Source organism: Typopeltis vanoorti, chromosome 20, assembly GCF_054136105.1.
Source record: "Typopeltis vanoorti isolate ZY-2024b chromosome 20, IOZ_Tvanoo_1.0, whole genome shotgun sequence".
Lineage (NCBI taxonomy): Eukaryota > Metazoa > Arthropoda > Arachnida > Uropygi > Thelyphonidae > Typopeltis > Typopeltis vanoorti.
Window position 1 is genome coordinate 40314770 of NC_143568.1, and position 25959 is coordinate 40340728.

General features: G+C 35.9%; 1 protein-coding gene across 3 annotated transcripts in view; it reads left to right on the forward strand.

The window, feature by feature from the left end:
• LOC150095390 (ER degradation-enhancing alpha-mannosidase-like protein 1) overlaps positions 1–25959 on the forward strand; it is a 409738-nt gene that overhangs the window by 64804 nt on the left and 318975 nt on the right. For all 3 annotated transcript variants that reach the window (XM_090410569.1, XM_090410568.1, XM_090410570.1), the window contains exon 4: positions 9204–9375. In XM_090410569.1, coding sequence (XP_090266695.1) covers positions 9204–9375 — 172 coding nt within the window. The remainder of the gene's footprint in view (positions 1–9203; positions 9376–25959) is intronic.

A 25959-nucleotide genomic window follows, 5' to 3' on the forward strand; every position in this document is an offset into this window, starting at 1 on the left:
TATCAAAATTGGAGGTGTTGATCTTTGCTTTATGCGAATGATGTTATACTTCTAAATAAATCTGCTACAACTCTGCAAGATTCCCAGACTAGCTTGAATAACTATTGTAATAGATATGGTATGAAAGTCAGCATTAAAAAGACAATGAAAATAGGCAGAAACATTGAAAATATCAACTGCATTGTGAATGGCAAACTTATAGAACAAGTAAAACATTTCAGCTACTTAGGTACAATTTTTAGTGAAGATGGTAAGTTAAATATGGAAATAGACAGTAGAATCAACAAAGCTGGTATGGTAGGAAGTCAACTGAATAAATTTATATGGAATAAGAGAGAAATTAGTCAAAACACTAAATTAGTTGTATACAATACAGTGTTTAAACCAATTTTAACTTATGGATCTGAGCGCTGGGTCAGAAGTAAAACACTTGACTAAAGACTAGAGACCGCAGATATGGGAGTCCTATAAAGATTAGAGGCGTGAACAGATGGCATCAATGGCAATATCATATTAAAAATGAGGATATTAGGAAAGAACTTGACATTGTCAGTATCCAGGAATGCATTAGCAGAGCTAATCTCAAGTGGTATGATCACTTAAGCAGAATGGGAGAGGAAAGAATAGTAAAACAAGTGTTCTCTGCCAGGTTGGCAGGAAAAAGACCCAGAAGAAGAAGACCAAGATATCGGTGGATTGATACGGTACAAAGTGCCTTAGACGATAGAAATATAAGATCTGGTAATGTTGGCGTCTTGACAAGTAACAGGCTGATTTGGAGGAAAATTGTAGATAGAAAGATAGTTATGAATTAAATTTTTCATGTAGTACTGTCGTATCCTGTACACCCCTTGAGGGTATATATCAAGAATTTGATGATGATGGAAAAATAGGTAAACTAAGAGATGTGACTGCTGTTGCTGCCTCTCATAGTAATTTTCTGTGTGAAATTTATAGAAAGTTAGCCACCCAAAAGAGCAACATTTATACCAACAGTTTGACTACACTATGTAGATGATGTGTTTGCTTTTTGATTTCATGACACAGACTCATTACGTTTTCAATATGCTTAAACCGTTAGTATCCAAAAATACACTTTACCATAGATAAAGAAATTAAAAACTGTCCCTTTTTAGGCATGCTGCTAGTTAGGCAAACTGCCCCAAATAGTTCATTATTCTTTTCTGTTTATAGGGTATGGCCTCACACTGGAGGGTACTTACACAAGCAATAATGCCATCTCAACAGTATGTCATTCTCAAAATACTTACACATAGATCCAAGGCTGTTTGTTCAAATGATACAGTCCTGTGTACTGAACTTGGATACCTTTAAAGCACTTTTTTAAGCTAGTAGCTACAACCCCTATAAAAGAGATAAAATACTGCATGCCCCTTCCCCTACATGGGAACATGAGATGGGAATAGTTGTCAACACACAAGATGACAACTGTTCTCATCCTCTCAGAAAAAAGGTAGCTAATTGTAGAAAGTTTTTTCTTTGGTTCTAAATTATATTAAAAATACCAAGAAATTATATTCTTGTTTAATTCTTTATCCAAGTATAAGCAAACCAAATCTGTACATGAAGTCTCTTCATGATTAGGCTACTTGTATATGAAAGCTAATGACTTCACATTGATTGCGTTAGTATCCCATAATGCAAAGTGCACATCCTTTCGGTTGGGTATAATGGCTTGCATTATGGGAAGGACCACTACCCACACCAGTATCAGTGGGAACCAGTCCCAGAAGAGATACCAAGTTTGAAGTAATGCAGAACAAGTAGCTTAGTTGTGAAGAAACTTCACATGCAACTTGGTTTGCTTACACCTGGATAAAGAATGAAACAAGAATACAATTTCTTGGCATTTTTAATATAATTTATAACCAAAGGAAAAAACTTTCTACGATTATCTTTTTTCTGAGAGGATGGGAACAGTTGTCATCTTGTGTGTTGACAACTATTCCCATCTCATGTTCCCATGTAGGGGAAGGGGCATGCAGTATTTTATCTCTTTCCTCAACTTTTACTTTTTAACTTTCCTCAACTCCTCTAATCCATAGTACTTTGATAATCAGGTATAACACTTTTTCACTGTTTGTATATGGGAAATATATGAATTCTGCATTACTTCAACCTTGGTACCTCTTCTGGGTTTGGCTTCTGCTGATGACATTAATTAATGCTCATCATTGGGTTTGATTGTTTCCTGGGAAGAAGAGAGAGAGGCTCTAATTGGTGGCAGGTTTTTGCCAATCACTGGGTGGAACCACTGCTAAGTTTCCTGTCCTGGAGTGATTCAGGTCAGGAGTAATGAATTTAGTAGTGATCCTTTAAGGTCAATGAGATTTAGAGTGATCTTGTAGATCACTCAAAGTTTTTAGAGAGGTATCCCAACACTTAAACATATCTCAGTAAACATTGAAACTGATTTAATTTACAGATTTATTTTTTTATTTTTTGCAAGTTCTATTATTATTATTAATGTACATCACCTCAATGGAGTCCAAAGACTCATTGCAGGAGATCCAATATATCATATCTCCCCTTGACCCCATTAACCGACAGAGCACTCACAACTGACTCTGGCAACTCATCCTACTCATTCACAACTCTCCAAGCAAAAAATCTAGTCCTGACACCCCTACTAACCACAACTTCAGTCAACTTCCAGGGATAACCCCCTTGTTTTGGTCCCTCTAGCCGAGTGCTGAAACATTTCCCCTGCACCAATCCTATAAAACCCTTTGAGCAAGTTAAATGTTTCTATCATATCCCTTCTTTTTCTCCTATCAGTCAACTTCTGCAATCCCCACACCCTCAATCTATCCTTATAAGGAACATTCCACAGACCACTCACCATTGTTGTGTCCCAATTTATGATTTTTATTCTAACTAGTAATTTCCTCTTATCTATGTTTTACTATTATCTATGCACGAGATATCACCAAAAAATTTACTAATACCTAAGTTATTTGTCCCCTTAGTACCCCTAATATTTGTATTATACTGCACCTTTTGGGATATTCAGTTTGAGATATTATATACAAAAACAAGGAGAAAGAACTAAAATATATCAGAAAGTGTAACTATGTTGCAGTCGTGACACTTTATCTCATTTCTTAACACATTAATTTCCCGCGTGATTAGGTTCGTAATTTTTCAAGTGGTGCATTGGACAGCAATTTCAGACAACTGTTTTATCATTGGACAAAAGGTTTATTAAATTCCTTAACATGGTACAATTCAAATTTTAGTTATTACTCAATTCAATGCTATACTAAATATTTACAATACTGACATTAGCTTATCATAAATAATTAAGCTATGATCCTATAATGGGTATTACGATCATGCCACCATACACATTCAACACATAACTTCATATGACATGGACATATAAGATTAATTCACACTATTTAACTATCCAAACTTAAGTAGCTTAACTAAACCATTTACTGCACTAACACATAACTATGACATTTAAACTTTCTTATACAATATAATAGACATGCAAAATTCTCAGGACACTTAATTACTCATATAACATTAACACTAGCCAGCTTACTTTCAATATATTCTGTCAGATACTAAAGTCCTAGTATTGTTTTCTTGGTAACTTCAACAGTTCAGTATTAGAATAATGATAACTAATACAGACGAATCTTAGTTAACACAAGATATAATTTACATTACCTTTCTTTCCTGAGTTTTCCATATGGGCCTCTATCCTTTTCTGATTGAAGTATCCTGGTATAACCTCTCTGATAATCTGCTTCTCCTATGTTCCCTTTTGAATTGAACTATGCCTACGCAGTCTTTTCCTTTTGTTATTCAGGACACACTTTGAATCGTCTAAATAACGGCTGTGCAACTCGCAACGTGGATATCGATTTCTTTACAGCTTTCCCTTTTTCGTGGTTGTCAATGAAGTTGAAACACAAAGAATATGCTTTCTTTTCCTCAACTATATGGCATTCTTCGCTTCTTACATAGGAAATATGGAACCGAAATTCCGCTCACTTTTGTTTCCGTGTTGTGACGACGGAGATATAACTCCAATCTCACCACTCAGGAAAACACCGTGAAACCCATACGAAGGAGCTCGCGAAGAACTCTCCTGGAACAGAACCAAAAACCAAAGGCCAAAAAAGGTCTCAAAAAGCCTAAAAGTCCCTTGTGTGTGTGGGGGGGGGGGGGTTCCAACCCTTTTATACTTGCTCTCCTAACGGCACTTTCTATAACTTCTTTTCTCCGCCCCTACTTGATTTTACTTCACCAACCAATTAGGGTGGCGTTTTTCTGCTAAACGTCCCTTGGTCGGCAAGCCCGTAACAATGTCTTAATCCGGGAATCGGCCCTGAGTGATAGTCTGTTGTTTTTCTTTTGCTAGCCTCTAACTTAATCCCTTTTCCAAAATTTCTCTATGAACTTACTTAATATTTTAATCTCTAGCCTCTCACATACCATCTCTTATGACTAATCCTTTTCTGTCTTATTTAGTTAAATTTTCTCTTTTATATCATATTACAACATTAATATATTCTTTTCTTTTTGTTAGTTAGTTCAACAAACACCTTTATATTTTATATATTTTATTGGATGCAAGAATATTTCTTTTTCTTTTAATTAATTCATCTATTATCTTTTATGCAGGGTTTTTAATTTATTTATTCTTCATGTTACACCATGATAGCTGAGAATTCTACATTCTTAAGATATCAGGTGTAACACCATCTTGGTCATCTGCCTCTCTACTGCTTCCTCATTACCAAGAAACCCAGGAGATCAGACTTAAGCACAATAATCCAGATGTGGGCATATCAAGGCCTTACAAAGAGGAATAACAACATTCTTATCTCTGCATCATTTTGCATCCTTACTCATCCATCTAACTCCTATCTGATTAACACTCCTTACCTCAGGTATACAACTTAATATTGCTTACTCTAGATCAGCGCTTCCCAAACTGTGGGCCGCAGCCCCCTTGGGGCCATAGGTTTTGTTGAGGGGGGGCCGTGAAATAATGAAAACAAATTGAAAATGTTTTAAGACTAAGTAGATTTTTTTTTATCTTAAAAGAAATGTATTTAATTTTTATTATTTCTTTTCTGTTATTTTTTTTATATTTTAACGGAAAAAGAATCACACATTGGTGCGAGTTCACAAATTTTGCTTCCTGCGTATTTCGGCGCTTAATGAATATTAATAAATATATGCTTATTCATTTAAGTTTCATTTCAAAGCAGAAATCTAAGAATTGCAGTTTCAAATATTTCAACTGTTATTGGTGTAGCAGTATTGAAACACATCCATCATATTAAATTATTAAACTTCTTTTTTGTTTTTAATTCTTTCTTAATTACTGATCGTTTTACGTTTCATGTGCTTGTACTGCAAATGTACAATAACAATATATCTATATAAAAATGATATAATGTGCCATGTCAAATATGTATGTAAGATGCTAACAATGTAATATTTGCATTTGATTTTTGCAATATTCGCTGTATATGTTTTGTATTGAATATAAATACAATAAATATTAAAATAATATATGTCTATATTATGATTTTTTTTCGAGGGGGAGCCGTGAAATATTTTAATTTTTCCAAAAGGGGCCCTGACATCCAGACGTATGGGAAGCACTGCTCTTGATGACCCTTAACTATATCTCATGCACTACTAACATTCTTATACTGTAGCGTTTTATGCCATGGCACAGATTTAGGCTTTTTCCTAAGTTTGTCATAATCATCTACCTTATAGTTTCACATATATCCCTTCTTGCCAGAATATTCTTCATGTTTTATTATCTTCCAAGTCAAGACCGCATGGTCACTTTCACCAATTGGAGGCATTGTGGTCACCTTAGTTATGGATAGCTCTTCTTATCCCATGACTAGGTTCAATAGTCTCCTAGTCCTCTCCATCACATGCTGCCTTAAGTAATTATCTCTTAGTAGATATATAAATTTTATTTCCTTCTTGCTCCGTGATCTTTCTTCTTTCCAGTCTATATCTCCATAGTTGAAGTCCACCATAATCATCACTCGACCTGCATTCATTATATTAATTTTGCAATGCATGTCGTCCACATCTGTAGAATTCCCTGGCCTATAGCAACAACCAACTGTATATTTTATCTTACTGGCCTTAATCTCACACCAGACTTCTTCAAATGGACAGCCACCTTCCCACCTATATCCTATTCTTTTTGGCTGCAGTTCATATGCTATCATCAGCAGTACTCTCTGCCTCCCCATTCTATCTTCTGTATCTTCCCTGAAAATACTAAGCCTTTCACATTCTATCCCTGTAACTACATCATCTGCTGTTAGCCAATCACTAATACCTATAACTTTTGGCAAGGATGCACTAACCAAATCCAAACACTCCTCCCTCCTTATACTTCTGGCATTAGTTTATAGAAACTGCACATCCCTTTAGGCTCCCACCTACCTCTACTTCCTGAATCGACTACCCTATTCAATATTTGTGCTGGAGAAATTAGATTCTGCACTTGGTCATTCACACACTCACTTGCTTCATGGGTGCCTTCACGCAAACTCTCCTGCTTTCATCCTAATTGCTTAAGTTTTCCTGAGTTTGTACTTCAGCATGCTCTCTCTATACACCAAACACCAAAACCATTTACGAGGGTCGTCTGAAAAGTTCTTGGCTTTGACCATAGATGGCAATACTATTGGCAAGATTTTTTTTTTCTAAGTTGGTACGTCTGTCATAAGCATCCGTGTGAAATTGCAAGTCATTCTATCAAGTAGTTTGTTTTATACAGCTGTCTGAAGCAAAAGTGTGGTCTGTATCCCTTGAAATGGATAAAATTGAGTATCATGTGGTTATAAAATTCTTTGTAAAAGAAGATTTAACTCTAAAAGAAATTCATTCGAAGTTCATAAAGGTTTATGGGCACTCTTCTCCTTCGTTTTCGATAATTAAGAAATGGGCTGTTGAGTTTAAACGTGGCCACACCAGCCTTGAAGATGATCCACAGGGAGGACATCCAAAAAGTGTAACAACACCAGAAATCATTCATCAGGTGCACGATATGGTATTGGATGACTGGCGAGTCAAAGTGCATGAAATTGCTGCGACTAGGCATTTCAAAAGGATGTGCAGGATATATTTTGCATGAAGAATTGCATATGAAAAAGCTTTGCTCAAGATGGGTGCCACTCTTGTTCACAGCAGATCAAAAATGCACTTCCATGAAAATCTCTGAACAGTGCTCGGGGCATTTTAACAAGAATAAAACTGATTTTGTGCATTGATTTTTTAATATAGATGAGACTTCAATAAACCATTATGCACCAGAATCCAAACAGCAGTCAGAACAGTGGGCAGAAGCCAATTGTTCAGCGCCAAAGAAGCCAGTCGGTTCCATCAGCAGGAAAGGTCATGGCACCGGTGTTTTGGGATGTTTATTAATTATCTTGAAAAGGGTAAAACAATAACCGGGGAACATTATTCCGATCTTTTAACCAGACTAAATAAAAAAATTCATGAGAAAGGACCTGGTTTCCAGAAGAAAAAAAAATCATCTTTCATCAGGACAATGCACCTGCCAACAGTTAAGGGATCTGCACTATATATTGTTGGAACATCCACCCTATTCTCCAGATTTGCTCCCTCTGGCTTCTATCTCTTCTTAACAGTAAAATTCTTCCTCTGTGGTCAACATTTTTCTTTGAATGAAGAGGTGATTATATTTTGCAGAGGGGTATTTTGCAGAGCTTACTGAGAACCACTACAGGGATGGGTTAATGGCGCTGGAGCATTGCTGGAATAAATGTATTAGTCTTAATGGAGATTATGTTGAAAAATAAAAATAATTTTGAAATTATTTTTATTTCTTATTTATTTTTCAATTATTATAAATTCTTTCTTTCATTGTTAGGCCGAGAACTTTTCAGGCCACCCTTTTAGATGCAGTCCATCAGCATTGTACAAATTCTTCTTTGAAATGCAGACTTCTTTCAAATACCAACACAGATCCACAAATCCTACATCATTCCTCTTGCACAATCTACGCATAGACTTATTGTCTATCAATGCCTTCCTGCTCAGTTCACCTCTATCATAGCATGGTTGGATACTTATAATCTTCACCTTTTTGCTCTTCAGTTTTTTCTCTTCTAACAACTCCTTTATATCCTCCCTCATAGAATACTTCTTGCCTCTCAAATCACTTGTACCAACCAAGACAATAATTTCCTTCCACTTAACTTTTTGCATCTAGGTTGCTATATCATGAATTTTTGCATCTGGAAAACATGATTTTTTTTACACTTTCATTAAGTTCTCCCTGATCAAGTGTTCGTACATAATTTTCTCCTTAATTTGTTTTTCTTGTTTGTTTGTTTGATCTTTATTATTCCTTCGGACCACCTGCTTCTTTTTCTTTTTAGCCCTGCTAATCTCTTCTGCTTCTGCAGTTTTTCAATTTCATGCTTTGTCCTATGAAGGATAACATTCAAGCATGGAAATTCTTTATTAATGTCCATTATGTTCTCTATTTCCATGGCCACACATTTGAAATTAATAACATCATTTTCCATCCTATCGTTGGTACTGTATGCTATCTCTACTAATATTTGTTGTATTCTCGTCAACTAGCAGATACTCACTTTTGAAATACTTAATACACAATCTCTCTCTCTAGATTCAATTTCCTTCCAAGTATGCTTTAATTTTCTTGATGAATGCATTTCACACACACTGTTCTGAATAAAATCTTGCAAATTCAAATCGCTTGACAACCTGGTGTTTTCTGCCTTCGTTCATCCATGCATTGGTGGCATGCCAGCAATATTGTATTTAAACAACAAAAAAAAAGTTTTGAAAATGTTTTTTTTTTTAGTTACTATACTGTTTTAGTGTATAGTGCTATATATTTGAATCTTGCCATAAGGGGTGGTTGATTTAGGTTGTAAATGGATTTTATTGCCTAGTGTAAAACTATATCCCTGCTATTGGCAATTTTTAATTTGTAAATGTTTTAAAATTGAAAAAAAATCAAAATTTTTTTAATGAAAGGTTTTGATCATGTCATGATATTCTAGATACTCTTTTTCTCTTGTTACAGTATCACATATTCTCACTCTTTCTTCAGAAGTGCAACATTATATAAGGATGTGCGCTTATATTAAATTAACATATCTTGTCCTCTCTCTCTTCAGAATTCTTGGGTCACTTCTTTCTGCTCATTTGTTAATGACAGATCACAACCAGCCATTTGGAGATCTCCTACCAGATGGTTATAACAATGGCCTTCTTCTTCTGGCTCATGATCTTGGCAATCGTTTGCTTCAAGCATTTGAAAACACCAAAACAGGAATACCCTTTCCAAGAGTAAGTAACCCAGTCCATTTAAGGTGTAAGTTGGGGGGGGGGGGAGGGAAGTTGAATTTATCATATCAAGGTTTACTTTAAGATAATAAGAATTACATATTATTATAAGGATTCAGATAAAAGCTGTTGAAATGTGATTCCAATTTTTATGCATGATTTTCTGTTTAAAAACTATATTTGGGTGTAAATGAACAGTTTGATTTTTAAACTCGCAGTGTAATGCACTATAGGCTTAAATAAAATAAAAATAAAATAAAACACTAAATTGGAAAAATTTAGTGTTTGCAAAACATTAGGCTATATTAAATAGACTATTTAATATAGCCTAAGTCTGGAGCTTCAATTATTTGAAGAGCATGCTAAAATGTTCAATTTATATTTGTTTGTTTGTTTTTAAAGAAAATATGGCTAATTTTTGTAGTCTAAATTAGTATACCTGTACATCCTTTGAGGGTACAGGTCAAGAATTTAATTATAATAAAGATATCACAAAAGAAAGCTAAAAATGACATCTATTCATCAGTTATTTGTCCAGTCTTACTTTAATTATAACCACCTAATTTGCATTGTTCTACATTGTATTAACACTGTTACATTAATGCTAATGATTTTTTTTTTTTTTTTTTTTTTTTTTGCAGTGATCTTGTTTTAAAAAAGAACTGGTAGGGTTGAAGAATAAATTGAGGCATATGTAGACAAGTGATTGGGAGTGTAAGAAGGACGGTGCCATTGATAGATGAGCCAAAGAGGTATGATTTCATGCATGTGTTGTATGGGGACTCTTTAGTCAAAGCTGTGAAAATGGAGCAGGTGTCAATAGTATGTCTGGGATGAGTAATGATAAGAAGCCTGACTGAGACTGTGGAGTAGAGAGGGAGTGCAGAAAAGTTGACTCTGTTGATAGGAACAAATGACTTGTGAAGAAGTGTGAATGAATTAGTTCAGGATTTGTGAATATTGCTGGAGACAGTGAAGCTGAAAAGTGTGAGAGGCAGAATTGTGCATGCATTGCCAAGGTATGATAGTAGGGAGCTGAGGAAAAGAGCAGTGATTATGAATGGCATGATAGCTAGAATTGTGCAGGGAGAGAGGTCTTGAGTATGTGGATTTATGAGGTAAATTCAAAGGTAGGAGAAAGCTGTTTGCTGCTGATGGTCTGCACTTCAGTGAGAGTGGCAATGTGAAGCTAGTTAGATTGGCTACAAGGTCTTCTCTCATTAACAGTCAGGGAAACAAAAACTGTATTGCCAGACTTTGAGTGTAAGCTACCAAAATTGGTATGATCTAAATGATAAAGGAAGACAAGGGATGGCCTCAATGGAATCAACAGAGTCAAAGGACTTGAATGGGATGGAGAATTGTTGCAAGGATAGAGGAACCAGGGGGAAGCTACTATGCTTAAATACTAGTGCATCAAGTATCAGGAATAAAGATGCAGAGTTTGTGGCCTTGATATACTTAGTCAGTCCACAATGCATTGCTGTCTGTGGATGTGCTTAATGGAGAATGATGTATTCACAGGAATAGTATATAATGGTTATAGTATTTTTCAAAAAGACAGAAAATATAATGTTGGAAGTTTATTTTGCACTTGGTTAGACTATAATAAATTTAGTTTAATCCTTTATCCAAGTGCAAGCAAACAGTTTGCACCTGAAAATATCTTCAAGACTGAGGTAAGGTGGTACATCCCTTGGTTTATCCTTTGGATAAAGGATTAAACTAAATTTATTACAGAAAATATAAGAGGAAGTTGGATATTACTGATTTGAGAAGAGTTGTGTCCCCTCCATGTGTAACTTAAAGAAAACAGTAGTCATAATCGCTTTGAGGCCATGTGATGTGAGGTTGATATGAGCATGAATTTCAGATATTTATTGGAATGTCATTATAAGAAATGTAAAGAGAGATGATTCTAAAATGCTTAGGTAGATGAGGCAGCAGGATGATAATAATGGGTGATTTAACTATGGAAGCAATGGTTGGAATCAGGAAATAGCGTGTGAGTAAGGAGATTGAATTTCTTGAGCTACTTAGTCACATCTACCTTGTGCAGCATGTAGTTGAAGTAACACATGGGACATGAGTGTTGGATTTAATAATGTCATCTAATTTATGACATCCAATAATGTCATAAATTAAGATTGGTGATGAGCAGGAGTTTGGTCATCTGAAGGGAAGAAAAATCAGTAATGCTTGGGACATGGTCTGAAATTAGTTATGGAAGTTTCAGATTATATTTATGAGGTTAAATAAAGAGGGGACAATGAATTAATCATGGAATTGTGCAGGAGTTGCTAAGATAGAGAATATTATGGAGGAGAAATAAAGAATAAGGAGCATAAAGAGTACAACACATAGGCTAGGAAGGTGACAAGTGTAGTGAGTTGGAGAAATTGAGGTGAAAGAAGATTGGCTGAAGCATTAAAACAAAACCCTAGGGAATTATACAGTTATGTTGCTAGTAGAAGAATGGGTCGACTAAGGAAGACCAACTTATTTTATTTGCTGGAGCATGGGTTACATCTGCTGAAGATGTATTAGAAATGTTCAGTGAGTATTTTGTTGTGTATTTCAGACAGAATTAGGACCAGTGGTGAGCTATAAGGGGCTCGTGGGGGCTCACCCGAGCCCTTTGTTAAATTGTTCTCAAATTGGCGAGCCTCTTGTTTACTTTATTATTTTTTCAAAAAAAAACAACATAATTTTTTGAAATATATTTAGCGAAAAACTCGTACGGTAACCTAACAAAGTAACTTAAGTATAAAGAGCTAATAAGCTTCATTTCGGCAATGAAAACATTATTTAAATTAAGGGGATTATTAAATTCCACATAGTTTTAAAACCGAATAAGAAACTCAAAGATTGGAATCAGAGAGTTTCTTGCCGAATATAGTAAACTATAAAGTATCGGCAACCACTGGCGTAAGCAAATGCAAGTGACCCTAGCACGTAGTGCAATACCGGAAGTCTCGCAGCAAAGTCGGTAATATCCCCTTAATTTAAATAATGTTTTCATTGCCGAAATGAAGCTTATTAGCTCTTTATACTTAAGTAACTTAATGGTTGTACCTGTTTGGAAACTCGCTTCGCAGAGTATATAAGTTCTTTTCACTATACACTTCGGTATTAGGTCTAGCTACTCACTGATGAAGCCTCAAAAAAGGCTGAAACCGGTCTGGGCAGTGACCTCCCTACCATAATGTAATAACAGCATACATTTCCTAGGAAATGTGTTTTTACATTATGGAAAATACCTAAGAATAGCGATCAGAATTTACCGACTTTGCTGTGAGACTTCCGGTATTGCACTACATGCTAGGGTCATTTGCATTTGCTTATGCCATTGGTCGCCGATACTTTATAGTTTACTATATTTGGCAAGAAATTCTCTGATTCCAATCTTTGAGTTTCTTATTCGGTTCTAACAAAGTAATTTTATTAAATAAAATATTATAGTTACTGTTACTACCATTTTACAAATAAGAATTCACTTTTGGTAATCGCATATAAATAAATAGGACTATAAAATAATGCCCCTTGATTGGTACTGTTGATTATCACTTGAAGTATAAAAACAAAAGAGAAATATAATCTACTTCAATTAGATAATATTTATTTATTATTTATAGATTGTTTGTCATAAAAACTTCTATTGCAACAAAAGAAATTTATTTTGTTCATAAAAAATGCAGACTATTTCATATGTGTGATTATAAAAGATTTTATTCTTATTATATTGATAGTTAAAAAATGTTTTTCTTATGTAAGATAAATTAACACAGATGATTGTTTGCAAATATTTCATGTTTAGATCATGAAGGATTTGTTTAGAAATGATAGTCTTTAGAGGTTGATTGTCCCCTCATACTTTTTTGATTGGCATTTGTACACAAGCTGTATTAATAAACGTTTTTGTGTGAAATACGGCTTTTTTTTGATCGACAATGCGAGCCCTTTGTTAAAATTTCCATAGCTCACTAATGGTTAGGACTAGTGTTGAATAAGAAGTAGTAGTTCAAGAATGGGAAGTGTTTCAAACATTAAATAACCTTGATGTTAATAAGGCTGCAGGACTAAATGGGGTATCACCATATATGTTATGGGAATATGTGAAAGAGCTGGCAATGTCCTTAACTTGGTTGTTCAGCAGTAGTTTGACAACAGAAAGAGGAAAGAAGGACAAATAGTGCTGCCACTGCATAAGGATATACTCTTGCAAAGTGCTCGCTCAGTAATTCAACTATATCAACTGATTAGGTTAACCTCCCTACCATCGTCATTCTATAATATCATTCTGCTATATACATTTTTTCTTTTACTTGCCACATATCGAAAAAATTGTTTGGGATTCTCTTTAGCCTGCATGGCTAATGTTCTTTCATAATCCTCTTTTGCTTTTCTTACCACACTCGTTACCCTTCTGGCCTGCTCTTTATACTGTTCATGTGCCTGCCGATCACCTTTCTCCTTAAATTCCCTCCATAGTTGTTTCTTTTTTTGTTTCATTATTCGGAATCTAGGTATACAGTCAGCCATTGCCTCATGCAAACACTTCTTAACCGCCTCCCATGTGCTATCAACATCCAGCCCTTGCAGTTTTACATGCCATGGCACTGAACCAATCAAACTCCTAAGCTTGTCATACTTACCAATCCGATAATTCCACATGTACCCTGTCTTAATTGTAAATTCAACTCCTTTAGCCACCTCCTAAGTCAAGACCCTATGATCACTCTCACCATTTGGTGGAAACGTGGTCATATTCGTTACAGCCAGATTCTCAGATGCAATTACTAGGTCAAGGCACTCTCTGACCCCTAGTATTTTCTATTACATGCTGTTGCAGATAGTCATCCCTCAATAACCGCATAAAAATCCAATTCCTTCCTCCCGTGTACCCTCTCCTCCTTCCAATCAATGTTACCATAGTTGAAATCTCCCATAATAATTACCCTCCTTCCACTCATTTCTTCTATTTGCTTATGCACACTATCACCACCATCTATTCCATCACCTGGTCTATAGCAGCACCCAACTGTATATTTTGTTCTGCTAGTCTCAATCTCACACCAAATAGCCTCAAATGTGCTCTTTTCTCTATCCTGCAGTTCCACTTCTATTCTCATTGGCTGCAGCTCATCAGCTATCATCAATAACACTCCTCCCTCCATTTTATTCTCCCTGTCACTCCTGAACACACCATACCCCTCACATTCAATCCCACTAGCTATATCATCTTCTGTCAGCCATGTTTCACTTATGCCAATAACCTGTGGCCTAGAAGTGCCAACCAAGTCCAAAATTCTTCCTTCTTGTTCCTAATACTTCTGGCATTAGTATACATGAATTTCAGAAGCCCATTTGTCCCATCCCTATTTTGATGCCTTATACTAACTATCCCATTTTGATTTGTTGTCCTTCGTACTCACTCGGGCATATTACACATATTCTTACGCTCAATTGTCTCCCTAAAGTCTGCATATCTACCCCCCCCCCCCCCCCGCCTTAATAACTCTAGTTTCCCTGATTCTGCACATTCACTTCCACTTCATACAACACCTTTGCAAGTCTCCATACACCAAATCCATTTAAATGTAAACCATTCATCTTATATAAATCCTTTCACCCATCGAACTCACTCCACAAATTCCACACCATTCCTCCTGCATAATCTGCGCATAAAGTCATTAGCAAATTTGGCCTTCCTTCTATACTCTTCACTGTCATACTGCAACAACAGACTCAACATAATTTTACAAGATTTACATAATTTTACAAGATTAATTCAGAGGAAATTTTTCAGAACAAGTGTGGTGATGGGAGAACTAGGTTTTTTGTTCAGAGCCTTCCTCGATGAGCAAGGACTTCTTGGAGTTGCTTGTAATAATGATAATAATAATATTTCATTTTGCAACATTGAACTAGTATTCCCACTCCTATACCCATTTACTCAGTCTATTTAAATCTTGTAAGGCCACAACATCTACTCTACTCCTCATAATTCGTTCCAACTTTGCATCACCTGCAAACAACTGAATATCCATTCAAATCTTTCCCAGTATCATGAACATACAGGTTGAACAGCAGTGTTCCTAAAACAGACCTCTGAGGCACACCACTAGTGACTATCCTCTTCTGGGATATTGCTCCCCATATACAACTTGTTGATACCTATCAAATAGCCAATATCTAATCTAATAACCAACCCCATCCACTTGATGCGAGTTTTTTTCACTTGGCTATGCTATCAATTATACCACCTTTGCCACGAGTTTCCTCAGTCCTGAAAATACTTCAGGCACAAACTTTGTTTGCTTACACTTGGATGAAGGATTAAACCAAATATATAATTGGTTAACCCCCATTCACTCTAGCTTTACTATCAACTTATCACATGGTAATCTATCAAAAGCGTTTCAAAGTCTAAGTATACTACTGTGCATCAATCTTCCACATCCAGTGCTGCTGTCACTTTATTATGATAAGTAAATAGATTACTGAAACATGATTATTATGAAGTGATTACTAAATCACCTCATGGTGACTCTCATCAACTGGAGGAAGATTTGACACACCTCATTTATAATAACATCCTCTGATGAGATGATCAAATCCAGGACCCTCAATCCTCGTGTGCCCTCTGTTACATATGGCCTGAGATAGTTCTCCCTCAAAAACTCAGACTTGTTTTCTTTAATTCTGGTTGCTATCTCATCATCTCAAACTATATTGCCACAATCAAAATCACTCATGATGATCACTTTTTTACCATTTGATTGGCTACTTTGCGTATACACTTTCTGGCCTTAGTCCTCCACATTACCAGGTCTATAGCAACATCCAGTGAAGTATTTCATTCTATTCACCTCTGTATTACACCACGCTGCTTCAAAGCCACTACCACTATTCCCCCCCCCCCCCTTGTACTTTTTTTTTAAGCGCACACTTCAGTATCCTAGTTTTCTATCATCAATAACACTTTGCCTCCCTTTCTATCTTCACAGGATGCCATGATTTCATTATCATCCAACCATGTCTTGCTTATTCCAACAATTTTTGGGTGAATGAACTCAATAAAAGCAACAGTTTCATTTCTCTTCTGATACTTCTAGCATTTGTATACATAACAGCTCATTCCTAGATCTATAATAAGTTTCACTTAATATTGAATAACCTTATTAGATGTGACTTCTCCATATTTTCCTTTAGCCATTTCTTTTTCTTCTTACTCATCCCAGAACCTTCAAATCCAACTGTTTTCCCTACATCCAGGTCATCTGCTTCCCTTTTTTTTGTGCACACATACATTCACATCCTCTTGGAGCATTAACCTTTCTCATGCTGTTTTTCCCTGTCTACCTTGAGTCTCCCCATTTTCCTGTTTGGCTTGCACACTTGTTCTCTTTCTCTACACTGATGCTACTCACTTCTTCATTCATAAGCACCACTTTGATCTCTCCTTCCTTATTCTGCTGCTTTCATATTGCTTCTTATTTGATCAGATTCATTCTCAGCACTCATTACTCTCCCATCCAGCAACAGTCTCTCCAAATGACTCACATTGGAATCATTCAAATCCAGTCCATCACTCTTATATAGTTCAATTCTTCCTTCAAACTCATTCCACACATTAACAAACTGCATTCCTTTTTCTTCACACATTTTCACTAACATATCATTTGTAATTCTTGCTCTCTGCCTCTCCTCATCATTGTCATACCTGGCAACACAATGACTACATTTCCTATCACACTTCTATCTTTTATCCTTCTCAAAAACCTCCTGATATTTAATCTTACTTTTTCCTTGTTCTCAGTCAAGTCATTTTCTGTACTACCACTACTAACTCCTTTGTTTACTTACTCCTCATATCCAATGCCTCAATCGCTATTCATTTTACCTCCTGGAAAACAAACCTTGTGCATCTTCTCATTTATCACACCTCTAATAATCAGATTTCTGTACAACTCATGGGTCTTTCATTACCTTTTTTCATTCCAACATTATTTGTTTTCCTCTTTCACTCTTTCATGCATATCTACAGTTCTCTTCATTTCACTTCACATCTGCATCATCTTCACAAACTCAGCTTTCAAATCTTGTGTCCTTTTTTTTTTCACTACCATTCACTTTGGCCATTTTATCACTGGTCACACACACTTGTTTGCTGTCGATCCCCCTTGCCACCTTACCATTATTTGTGCTGTTTTTCAATGTCATTATAGCCCACTTTTATACCCATAGTCACCATGAATCACACCAAGAACTTGAAAAGCAATGGAGTAGTGATTGGGACCCCTGCAACCATTACATCTCAAGATAAAAATAGGGTAGAAGAGTTTGAAAAATTCATCAAGTATTGCTAGTGTAATAAATGATATTGCTATCTCAAACCTAAATGGGAGGATAACAACAGATGAGGCCTTTTGTAGATGTAGAAGAAAACCTTAAGAATAGCAACATGGAATGCGAGAATATTGTACCAACCTGGAAAACTTGACAACCTTATCCAAGAAATGGAAAATATGAGATTAGACATAATGGAAATTAGTGAAGTAAGATGGAAAGAAGCTGGAAAAATTCAAAGAAAAAGCCATACAGTTGTGTATTCAGGTGGCCAATCACATACAAGTGGTGTACAATAGTGATGAAAAACAACACTGCCAACTGCATACTGGGCTACTGGCTCATTAATGATAGAATAATAATGGTGGGAATTGCAGCCTAATATTTTAATATAGTTATAATTCAGGTATATGCCCCTACTATAGAACACCAAGAGAATGAAATTAAGGAATTTTATGAACAAGTTCAAGACTTGTTCCACAATGATATGTTGAATATTATGATAACTAATACAATGTTCAAACACCATCCAGGAAGAATTTACACCTGGAAGAGTCCAGGAGACCTGAAGAAACCAAATTGACTACATCATGATAAAGGATTAAAAATTGCATTAAACAAGCAAAGACATATCTGGGGCAGACATCAACTCAGATCATAATCCAGTTTGGTAATGGTAGTAACAGCAAGATTAAAATTAAAAAACATAAAAATAAGCAAGACAAGTCCAAAATATGACACCAGAATTCTTAAAGAAGCCAGTGTAAAAGATTATTTTTCATCTCTGAATTCAATAAAAACACGAATAATATACTTGGTAATATAAATATAACAAAAGAAACAACTCAATAGAACTGGGATGCATTCAGAACAAACTTCCAAGAAACAGCAAAAAAAAAAAAGATATTACCTAAGATAAACAAAACTGAAAGGAAACCATGGATGACTAAGGAAATACTCACTGTGATGAAAGAAAGGAGAACGCTGAAGAACAACCAGATTATAAGAGAGTGAATAAAGTCATAAAAAAAAAAGAATGAAGGAAAGCAAAGAAGCCTGGTATACAGAGAGAGAGATTATTATCAACATTTGACCTCCATGGAGTCAGAGACTCATCGTGGGAGGTACTCACTGTTGCATATAATTATATAGAACTAAATAATGCACACAAAGAAAAAGACTTCTACAACAAGACAAATGAACTAACATATAAGAAAAGGAAAAGCATGGGAAGCAATATCTTAAAATCACAAGATGGTAAACCTATCATTAGTAAGGAGGAAATACTATGAAGATGGTAATAACACACAGAGCAACTGCACTATGCATATAGAGAAGAAAAACCTAACACAAACAACCTAGATGGTCCTGATATTCTTGCTAACAAAGTATATTATTATTATTATTATTATTACTTAACACCTCCAAGGAGTCCAAAGATTCATCGAGGGATGGCACCTAGAACTGGGATGCATTCAGAACAAACTTCCAAGAAACAACAAAAAAAGATATTACCTGATATAAACAACTCTTCATCTCCACCAACTGCAACTATCTTAATCATCTACACCAGTGCCATCTACTGCCAACCACCACCCCTAGTATTTTCACAGACAATCGCAAACATCCATGCCTTCCTTTGTATTCAAATCCGCAGCCTTTTGGCTGGAGAGTGGATACGCTAACCACTCGGCCAACCAGGCCGGCAATAAATAAAGGGATTAAAGGATAAGAAAACAGCAAGAAGCAATGAAATCACAGCACAAATGTTGAAAGCTCTTAATGATATAGACATAAATGCATAAATCTGGAGCCACTTTCATTGACCTAACATCTGCTTATGACACTGTCTGGATCAGGGGTCTCCTCCTAAAACTAGGAAATATAAAGTGTAAAAAAATGCTACAACTTTTTGAATCTATTCTCTCCAACAGAAAGATCCGGGTCCATATTGGCGGAAAAAAGAGCAGGCCCAGATTCCTTCATTATGGTCTTCCTCAGGGCTCTGTGTTATCCCCTATACTTTTTAACATCTATGTGTATGATCTATCTCATACCAGATCAAGCAAGTATATGTACGCTGATGACCTGGCGATCTTACATCAATCCACCTCCTTTACCAGCCTAGAATCAACTTTGAATACAGACCTGAACACCCTGGAAGAGTACTTCGAGAAGTGGTACTTGAAGCCAAATCCAACGAAAACAGTGTCCTCAGTATTTCACCTGTACAATGCAGAGGCAAATCGACAACTCAACCTTTCCTTCTGTGGAAAAATGGTAGAACATGAGCCTCACCCAAAATACCTTGGAGTGAGCCAACGTATAAAAGGCACATCATCAACCTCTCCAATAAAATTAAAACCAGAAATAACGTAATTTCAAGGCTTGCTGGAATAACCTGGAGTTGTAGTGCAGAAGTCCTAAGGTCGTTTGCACTAGCCCTCGCATTCTCTGCAGCAGAATATTGTGCCCCTGTCTGGGAAAGAAGTACACACACACTAACATTATAGACACCCAGCTGAACTCTACCATGCACACAATTAGTGGGACAGTGAGAAGCACCCCTATCTCCTGGCTGCCTGTTCTATCTAACATTGCTCCACCACACATACGGAGAAGACAAGCCTCGATTAAGGAATTTAATAAAGCAATGAGCAACCCACTCCTAACCCCACACCAGACTCTCATAAACCCACCTAGTCTTCGCCTCAAATCTAGAAAGCCTCTCTGGTCCATGGACAAACTCTCTTCAGCTGTGCTGCCATCAATATCTGACATATGGAGAGAATACTGGTTCAACCATCTCCCAACAAACGGCTTCCTGGTAGAAGATCCCTGTGCTCTGCAGCCTGGTTTTGATCTTCCTAGGAAGATTTGGTCATCCATAAACAGGATCAGAACTAGTCAGGGCAGATGTGGCTATCTTCTACATAAATGGGGGCTGTCAGATCACCTTTATTGTGATTGTTCTCCCGTGGCTCAGACAATTACTCATATTGTGTACGACTGCCCAAGGCACCAATTTCACGGTGGTGGTGGCCTATAGGACATTCACAAGGTGACGGATGAGACCTTGAATTGGCTTTCCAGCCTGGACCTTGATCTGTAGTTGGTATGATGGTGGCGGTGGTTATGGAGGAAACAGAAGATCATGGTCCCATCTCACCATGAAGACGTTATTCTCGTAGTTACTCTCATAGTCCTCGTCATAGTATCAGCAGAACTTCTCCTCATGTTAGAAGATGATGATACAGTGTGAAATGGGCCTCCTCTAATGGATCAAGTTTTCTCACACAAGACACAACTGCTCTCTACTTAAACCTCGGTACAGCTACTTTTATGTTGTGAAGTGTTGTGAGAACATGTAGCCTTGTCATACTTGGTGCAGCAGGACGATAATTGTCCCTGGCTTAATTATGACAAGTTACTTTTGCTTTATATTTAAAAAAAAAAAGGAAAGACTTAGAAAGCAGGTTGTGCCTTTTATGTAATAAACTTTTATATGTTAAGATTTTCATCATTTGTTTCTGAAAATTGTGATTGTACTTTTCACTTACCAGTTTTCATGTAGCCATAAGCATAAATAAAATAAATGCTTTGACAATTGTATACACCCAAATTTACAATATAGGATATCTCCCAAAAGACCTGAGATACTATCTTCATATCCATTCCAAAAAAGCACGACGCTACAGAATGCTCAAAGTATAAAACAATTAGTATCATTAGTCATGTTGCTAAAATACTGATAAAAATTATTCTGCAAAGAAGTAAAATAAAATTCAACTTGGAAATCGGTGAAAATCAATTTGGGTTCAAAGGAAAAAATGGAACAAGTGATAGTATTTTTACTCTAAGAACAATAATAGAAAGATATCTAGAAAAAAATAGAGACCTTTATATATGCTTTGTAGACTTCAGCAAAGCTTTTGATTCAATCAACCGTATGCAACTGATCAGGTGCCTTAATAAAATAGGAATGGATGGAAAAGATATAAGGCTGTTAACAAATCTATACTGGTAGCAAACAGCAGCAATAAGAGTTGAAAACAAGTCATTTAAAGACATAAACAAGACAAATAGCTAGAGAGAAATTCAGCACAATGAAAAATGTCCTGACATCTAGAGATCTGAGCATGAAATTAGGATAAGGTTGACAAAATGCTATATATGGTCAGTACTGTATGGGGCTGAGACATGGACAATATTAAAGGAAGCAGAAGATAAAATTAAAGCTTTTGAGATGAGGATTTTATGAAGAATTATGAAGGTATCATGGACTCAGAAGAAGCAAATGCAGAAGTTCTACAAATGATGGAATTAAAAAGAAGTACTCTCTTAAAACTATCAAAAGAAGAAAGGCGAAATATTTCGGACATTTGCTGAAACATGACAGCCTACAAAAAGCAATCTTGGAAGGAATGGTAGAGGAAACGAGGAATGCAAAGAATTACTTGGAGCAGCAGTCTTAAGAACTGGACATATCTGACATATGAGGAATGTGCAAGGGAGGCACTAGAACGAAGGTGGTAGAGACACATGGTAGTCAACCTCCTTGACAGAGATGACACATGATGATGATTGCCAACTTTATCATTAATTTCACGCTGTTTTTCAATGTCATTATCACCCACTTTATCTTCAGTCGAACTCTTTTCCTCACTATCACTTCCACACAATCTGAACATTTGCAGTCTTCAACTGCCATGTCAGTTACGACACTATGTTCCCTACTCATATTTAAACTATTTAAATTCATATTTAAGCAAGCCTCATAGTCCATCAGAATATTGCATTTTCAATATTACCCACACTTGTTCTTTTCTGTTATTCAGCCTCTCTGCATAAATATTTGTGACATCTTCCCACACACATGCATGCTACATTCACGGCACCATACCATTTTTGAGAAATCCACACTGTTTACTTTATCTTCTGCACTGACCTACGCAATGATTTGCCTTTCACTGCCATGTTGTATCAGTGTGCTGACAAAAACAATGAATTTATGATAATATTACCTAATAAATTTATCTGAACACTGTTCCACACTCAAATATCTCTCATTAATAATACTTAATCTACAATTTAGACAATTTTGGCACATATTTTAATATAAAATTTACTTATCTTGCTGCAGCCCATACAGTGACCAATGTTCATCTCATGCCACCTAGCACTGAATAGTAAATAGCATAAACAGTATTGAACAATTTTAACTCTGCAGCTACTGGTAGTATCTGATCAACTTTTTTTGGAGTCATGTTCATCATCATCAAATTCCTAATATTGACAATCAAGGTGGTGTACAGGACACTGTGATAGTACTACTTGAAAAGTTCACGTTATTACTAACTTCTATCAGCAACTTTCCTTCAAATTAGTGTTATAGGCGAGGACTCCATAATCACCAGCCTCAACTCCGTTACATCGTCTACCCACTCTCATTGTGGCTGTGCTCTTCTGTTTGTACTGTCCATGTACAAACATCAAGGTTTGATCATTCTGTTGTTATCCATCCTACAGATATATCCCCAAAAAAAAAGCTTACGTTTCATTTGAATTATTTTCTGTATTAGATACTCTTTGTAGGTTACTTTCCAATACAGGTTTGTGGTAAGGCCCCCCCTGACATACTTTATGATAACTTGTCCATTCCTTGAAGGCCTACTTTTGCTTTTGTTATCTGAAACCTCTTTTTTACAGTCTAAATTATGTGTTATGTTGCTCTGATGATCTTTATTCACTTTTTCATTCTCTTCTCTCTGAATATATTTGTTTTTGGCTTTTTCAGTTTCCATTATTAACGCATATCTCTTTCCTTAACTTCTGCACTGTTCGTTCTAGTTTGTTTTTCATTTTTTCTATAATGACTGTGATCTGCAAATTGTAAATTATTGATTTTTGTACCTTCCCTGAAATTCCCATTATATTTTCCTTTCTGACATCCATTGTTTTTTCCAGTAGTATGATAAAGATGCTTGGAGATATTGGGTCTCTTTGTCTTGTGCCTCTTGTAGTCCAGAATGTATTTCTCCACAATTTCTCATAACAGCCTATGTTATCATCGATATTCTGCATTAAACCTGTCTACTCCATAAGATTCAAATGCAGTCCATTCCACTTTCTGATATATATATATATATATATATATATATATATATATATATATACTGTTGAATGCTTTCTGAAAGTCAACAAATGAGGCATGTATATTTTATGTCAAGTTTTTTCTATAATTAATCATAACATTAATATTTGATGCACAGTACTCTTGTCTCTTCTGAATCTTGCTTGCTCATCTTATAGGTTTTCATCCATTAGTTTACTTGTTCTTTCTGATAACATCATTATATAAGTACTTTTCTTCCCTGACTTTTAGAGTGCAACTGCTCTGTAGTTTTTGCAGTCCGTTTTGCCTCCTTTCTTGTGAATGGATATTAGGATTAATCTTGTCCATCGTTGCTTTGCCTTCATCTCATGCAATGTTATAGTAACCAGTGTAGTTAATATATAATCACTTCGCCACCATATTTTAGCATCTCTCCTGTGATATCATTATTTCCATAGCTTTTATGGTTCTTCAGATGCTTTACTGCCCCTAAAATCTTCTCTTTCAATATATTGTTTCTCCCTCTGTTCTGTTATCGATATTCTTTCCTTCAATATATATCAAACAACCTCTTTTGAACCTTAACTCGGCATTAGTAAGGTGGGAAAATGTAACAAAAGGTGGGGTCCCACACTAAACTTGATTGTGCACAACAGCCTGTAGTCTATGGCGTTGAGTAGCGGATTATGGGAGGGGAAGCTATACTGAGGCATGACTCACTGCCACACGCTAAAAAGTTAGTCAATTTAAAAACTTTGGGGTCTGTGACACCCCACCTTACTAACGGTGGGTTACTCCCCCCCCCCCCCTCCTGTGTGTTATATCAAGCTGAGCAGTATCTTATCCATCTTGCTTTTTAGTTTTTAGTTCTGTGTCCATAAAAATATCATCTTTTCATCTTTTATGGTTCTCTGTTTTGGGCTCCATTTCTTGTTGATGTTTCTTCTTCAACAAGAACGTGTCTTATATACTTCTCTTGTTCTGTATTCACTACAGTGTTTGTTAATATTCTTGCACTGCTCCTCTAACTGCTTTGATTAGTTTCTTCTAACTGCAGTCTTTACTTCATTGCACTGAATTTTGTATGTTCTTCAATTTCCACAGAAATTTTTCTCTCCTAATTTTTTTTTTTTTTTTAATGTCTCTTGTGAGACCAAATTACCTGTGGATAAATGGGTTGTTAACTGAATGTACTAGCATGGGCCACTAGTTATCCATTTTGCCCAAATAAATTCCCTATTTAGATTTCATGGGCAACATTGAATAGGATATCAGTCATTTGTCAGCTAATAGACTTCATTTTGAAGTAGTCAAGGTGATCTATGATGCACAACCATCAGAACTGAATAGCCTGCTGTCACAAATAAAAGCCCTGAATTCCTTAAAACAAAATAATAATAGTTATCACCAAGATGACAAGAGGAATATCACTGTAGTCTGAGATGCCAAAATCGTATGATCGAAAAATGAAATTATTTCGTCATGATTGCAATACATACCCCCAGCTAATATTGATCCCACCAAAAGTCAACTCAAACAGCATCCATAGATCAAGAAACCATCAAAAGACTCAAACATACCCATACTATGCAAGACACCCTAGAGTATATGACTTGCCAAAATTACATAAAAGAAACTGTCCTCTTAGACCTATTGAATAAAATAGAATGTAGAAATTCTTGCAAGAATAAAAGACATTATAAAGACAAATATCCCTCACAAAGAGACAGTAGAATTTCTAGCCCAAAATTTCTATTGGACATAGTGGACATTCAAATTTACAATTACATTTTGTTACTTTATGTGGATAGATAAAATATATAAACAAGAGGATGGAACTGCAATGGGCTCACCTCTGTTACCTAACCTAGTCAACTTTTTTCTTGAATACTTAGAAGAAAGAATTTTTTTCTCTTGACCCCAAACCAACAATTTGGTTGCAATACATTTATGACGTCTTTGCAATTTGAAATGTCACAGAACAAGAACTCTGCTCTCTACAAAAAATCAACACTCTACATCCTTGTTTTAAATTCACTAGAAAAAGAATAATCAAAAGGTATTTCCTTTTTAGATGTACACCAGTGTTTCTCAACGTGGGGAATTTGAATATTTGGGGG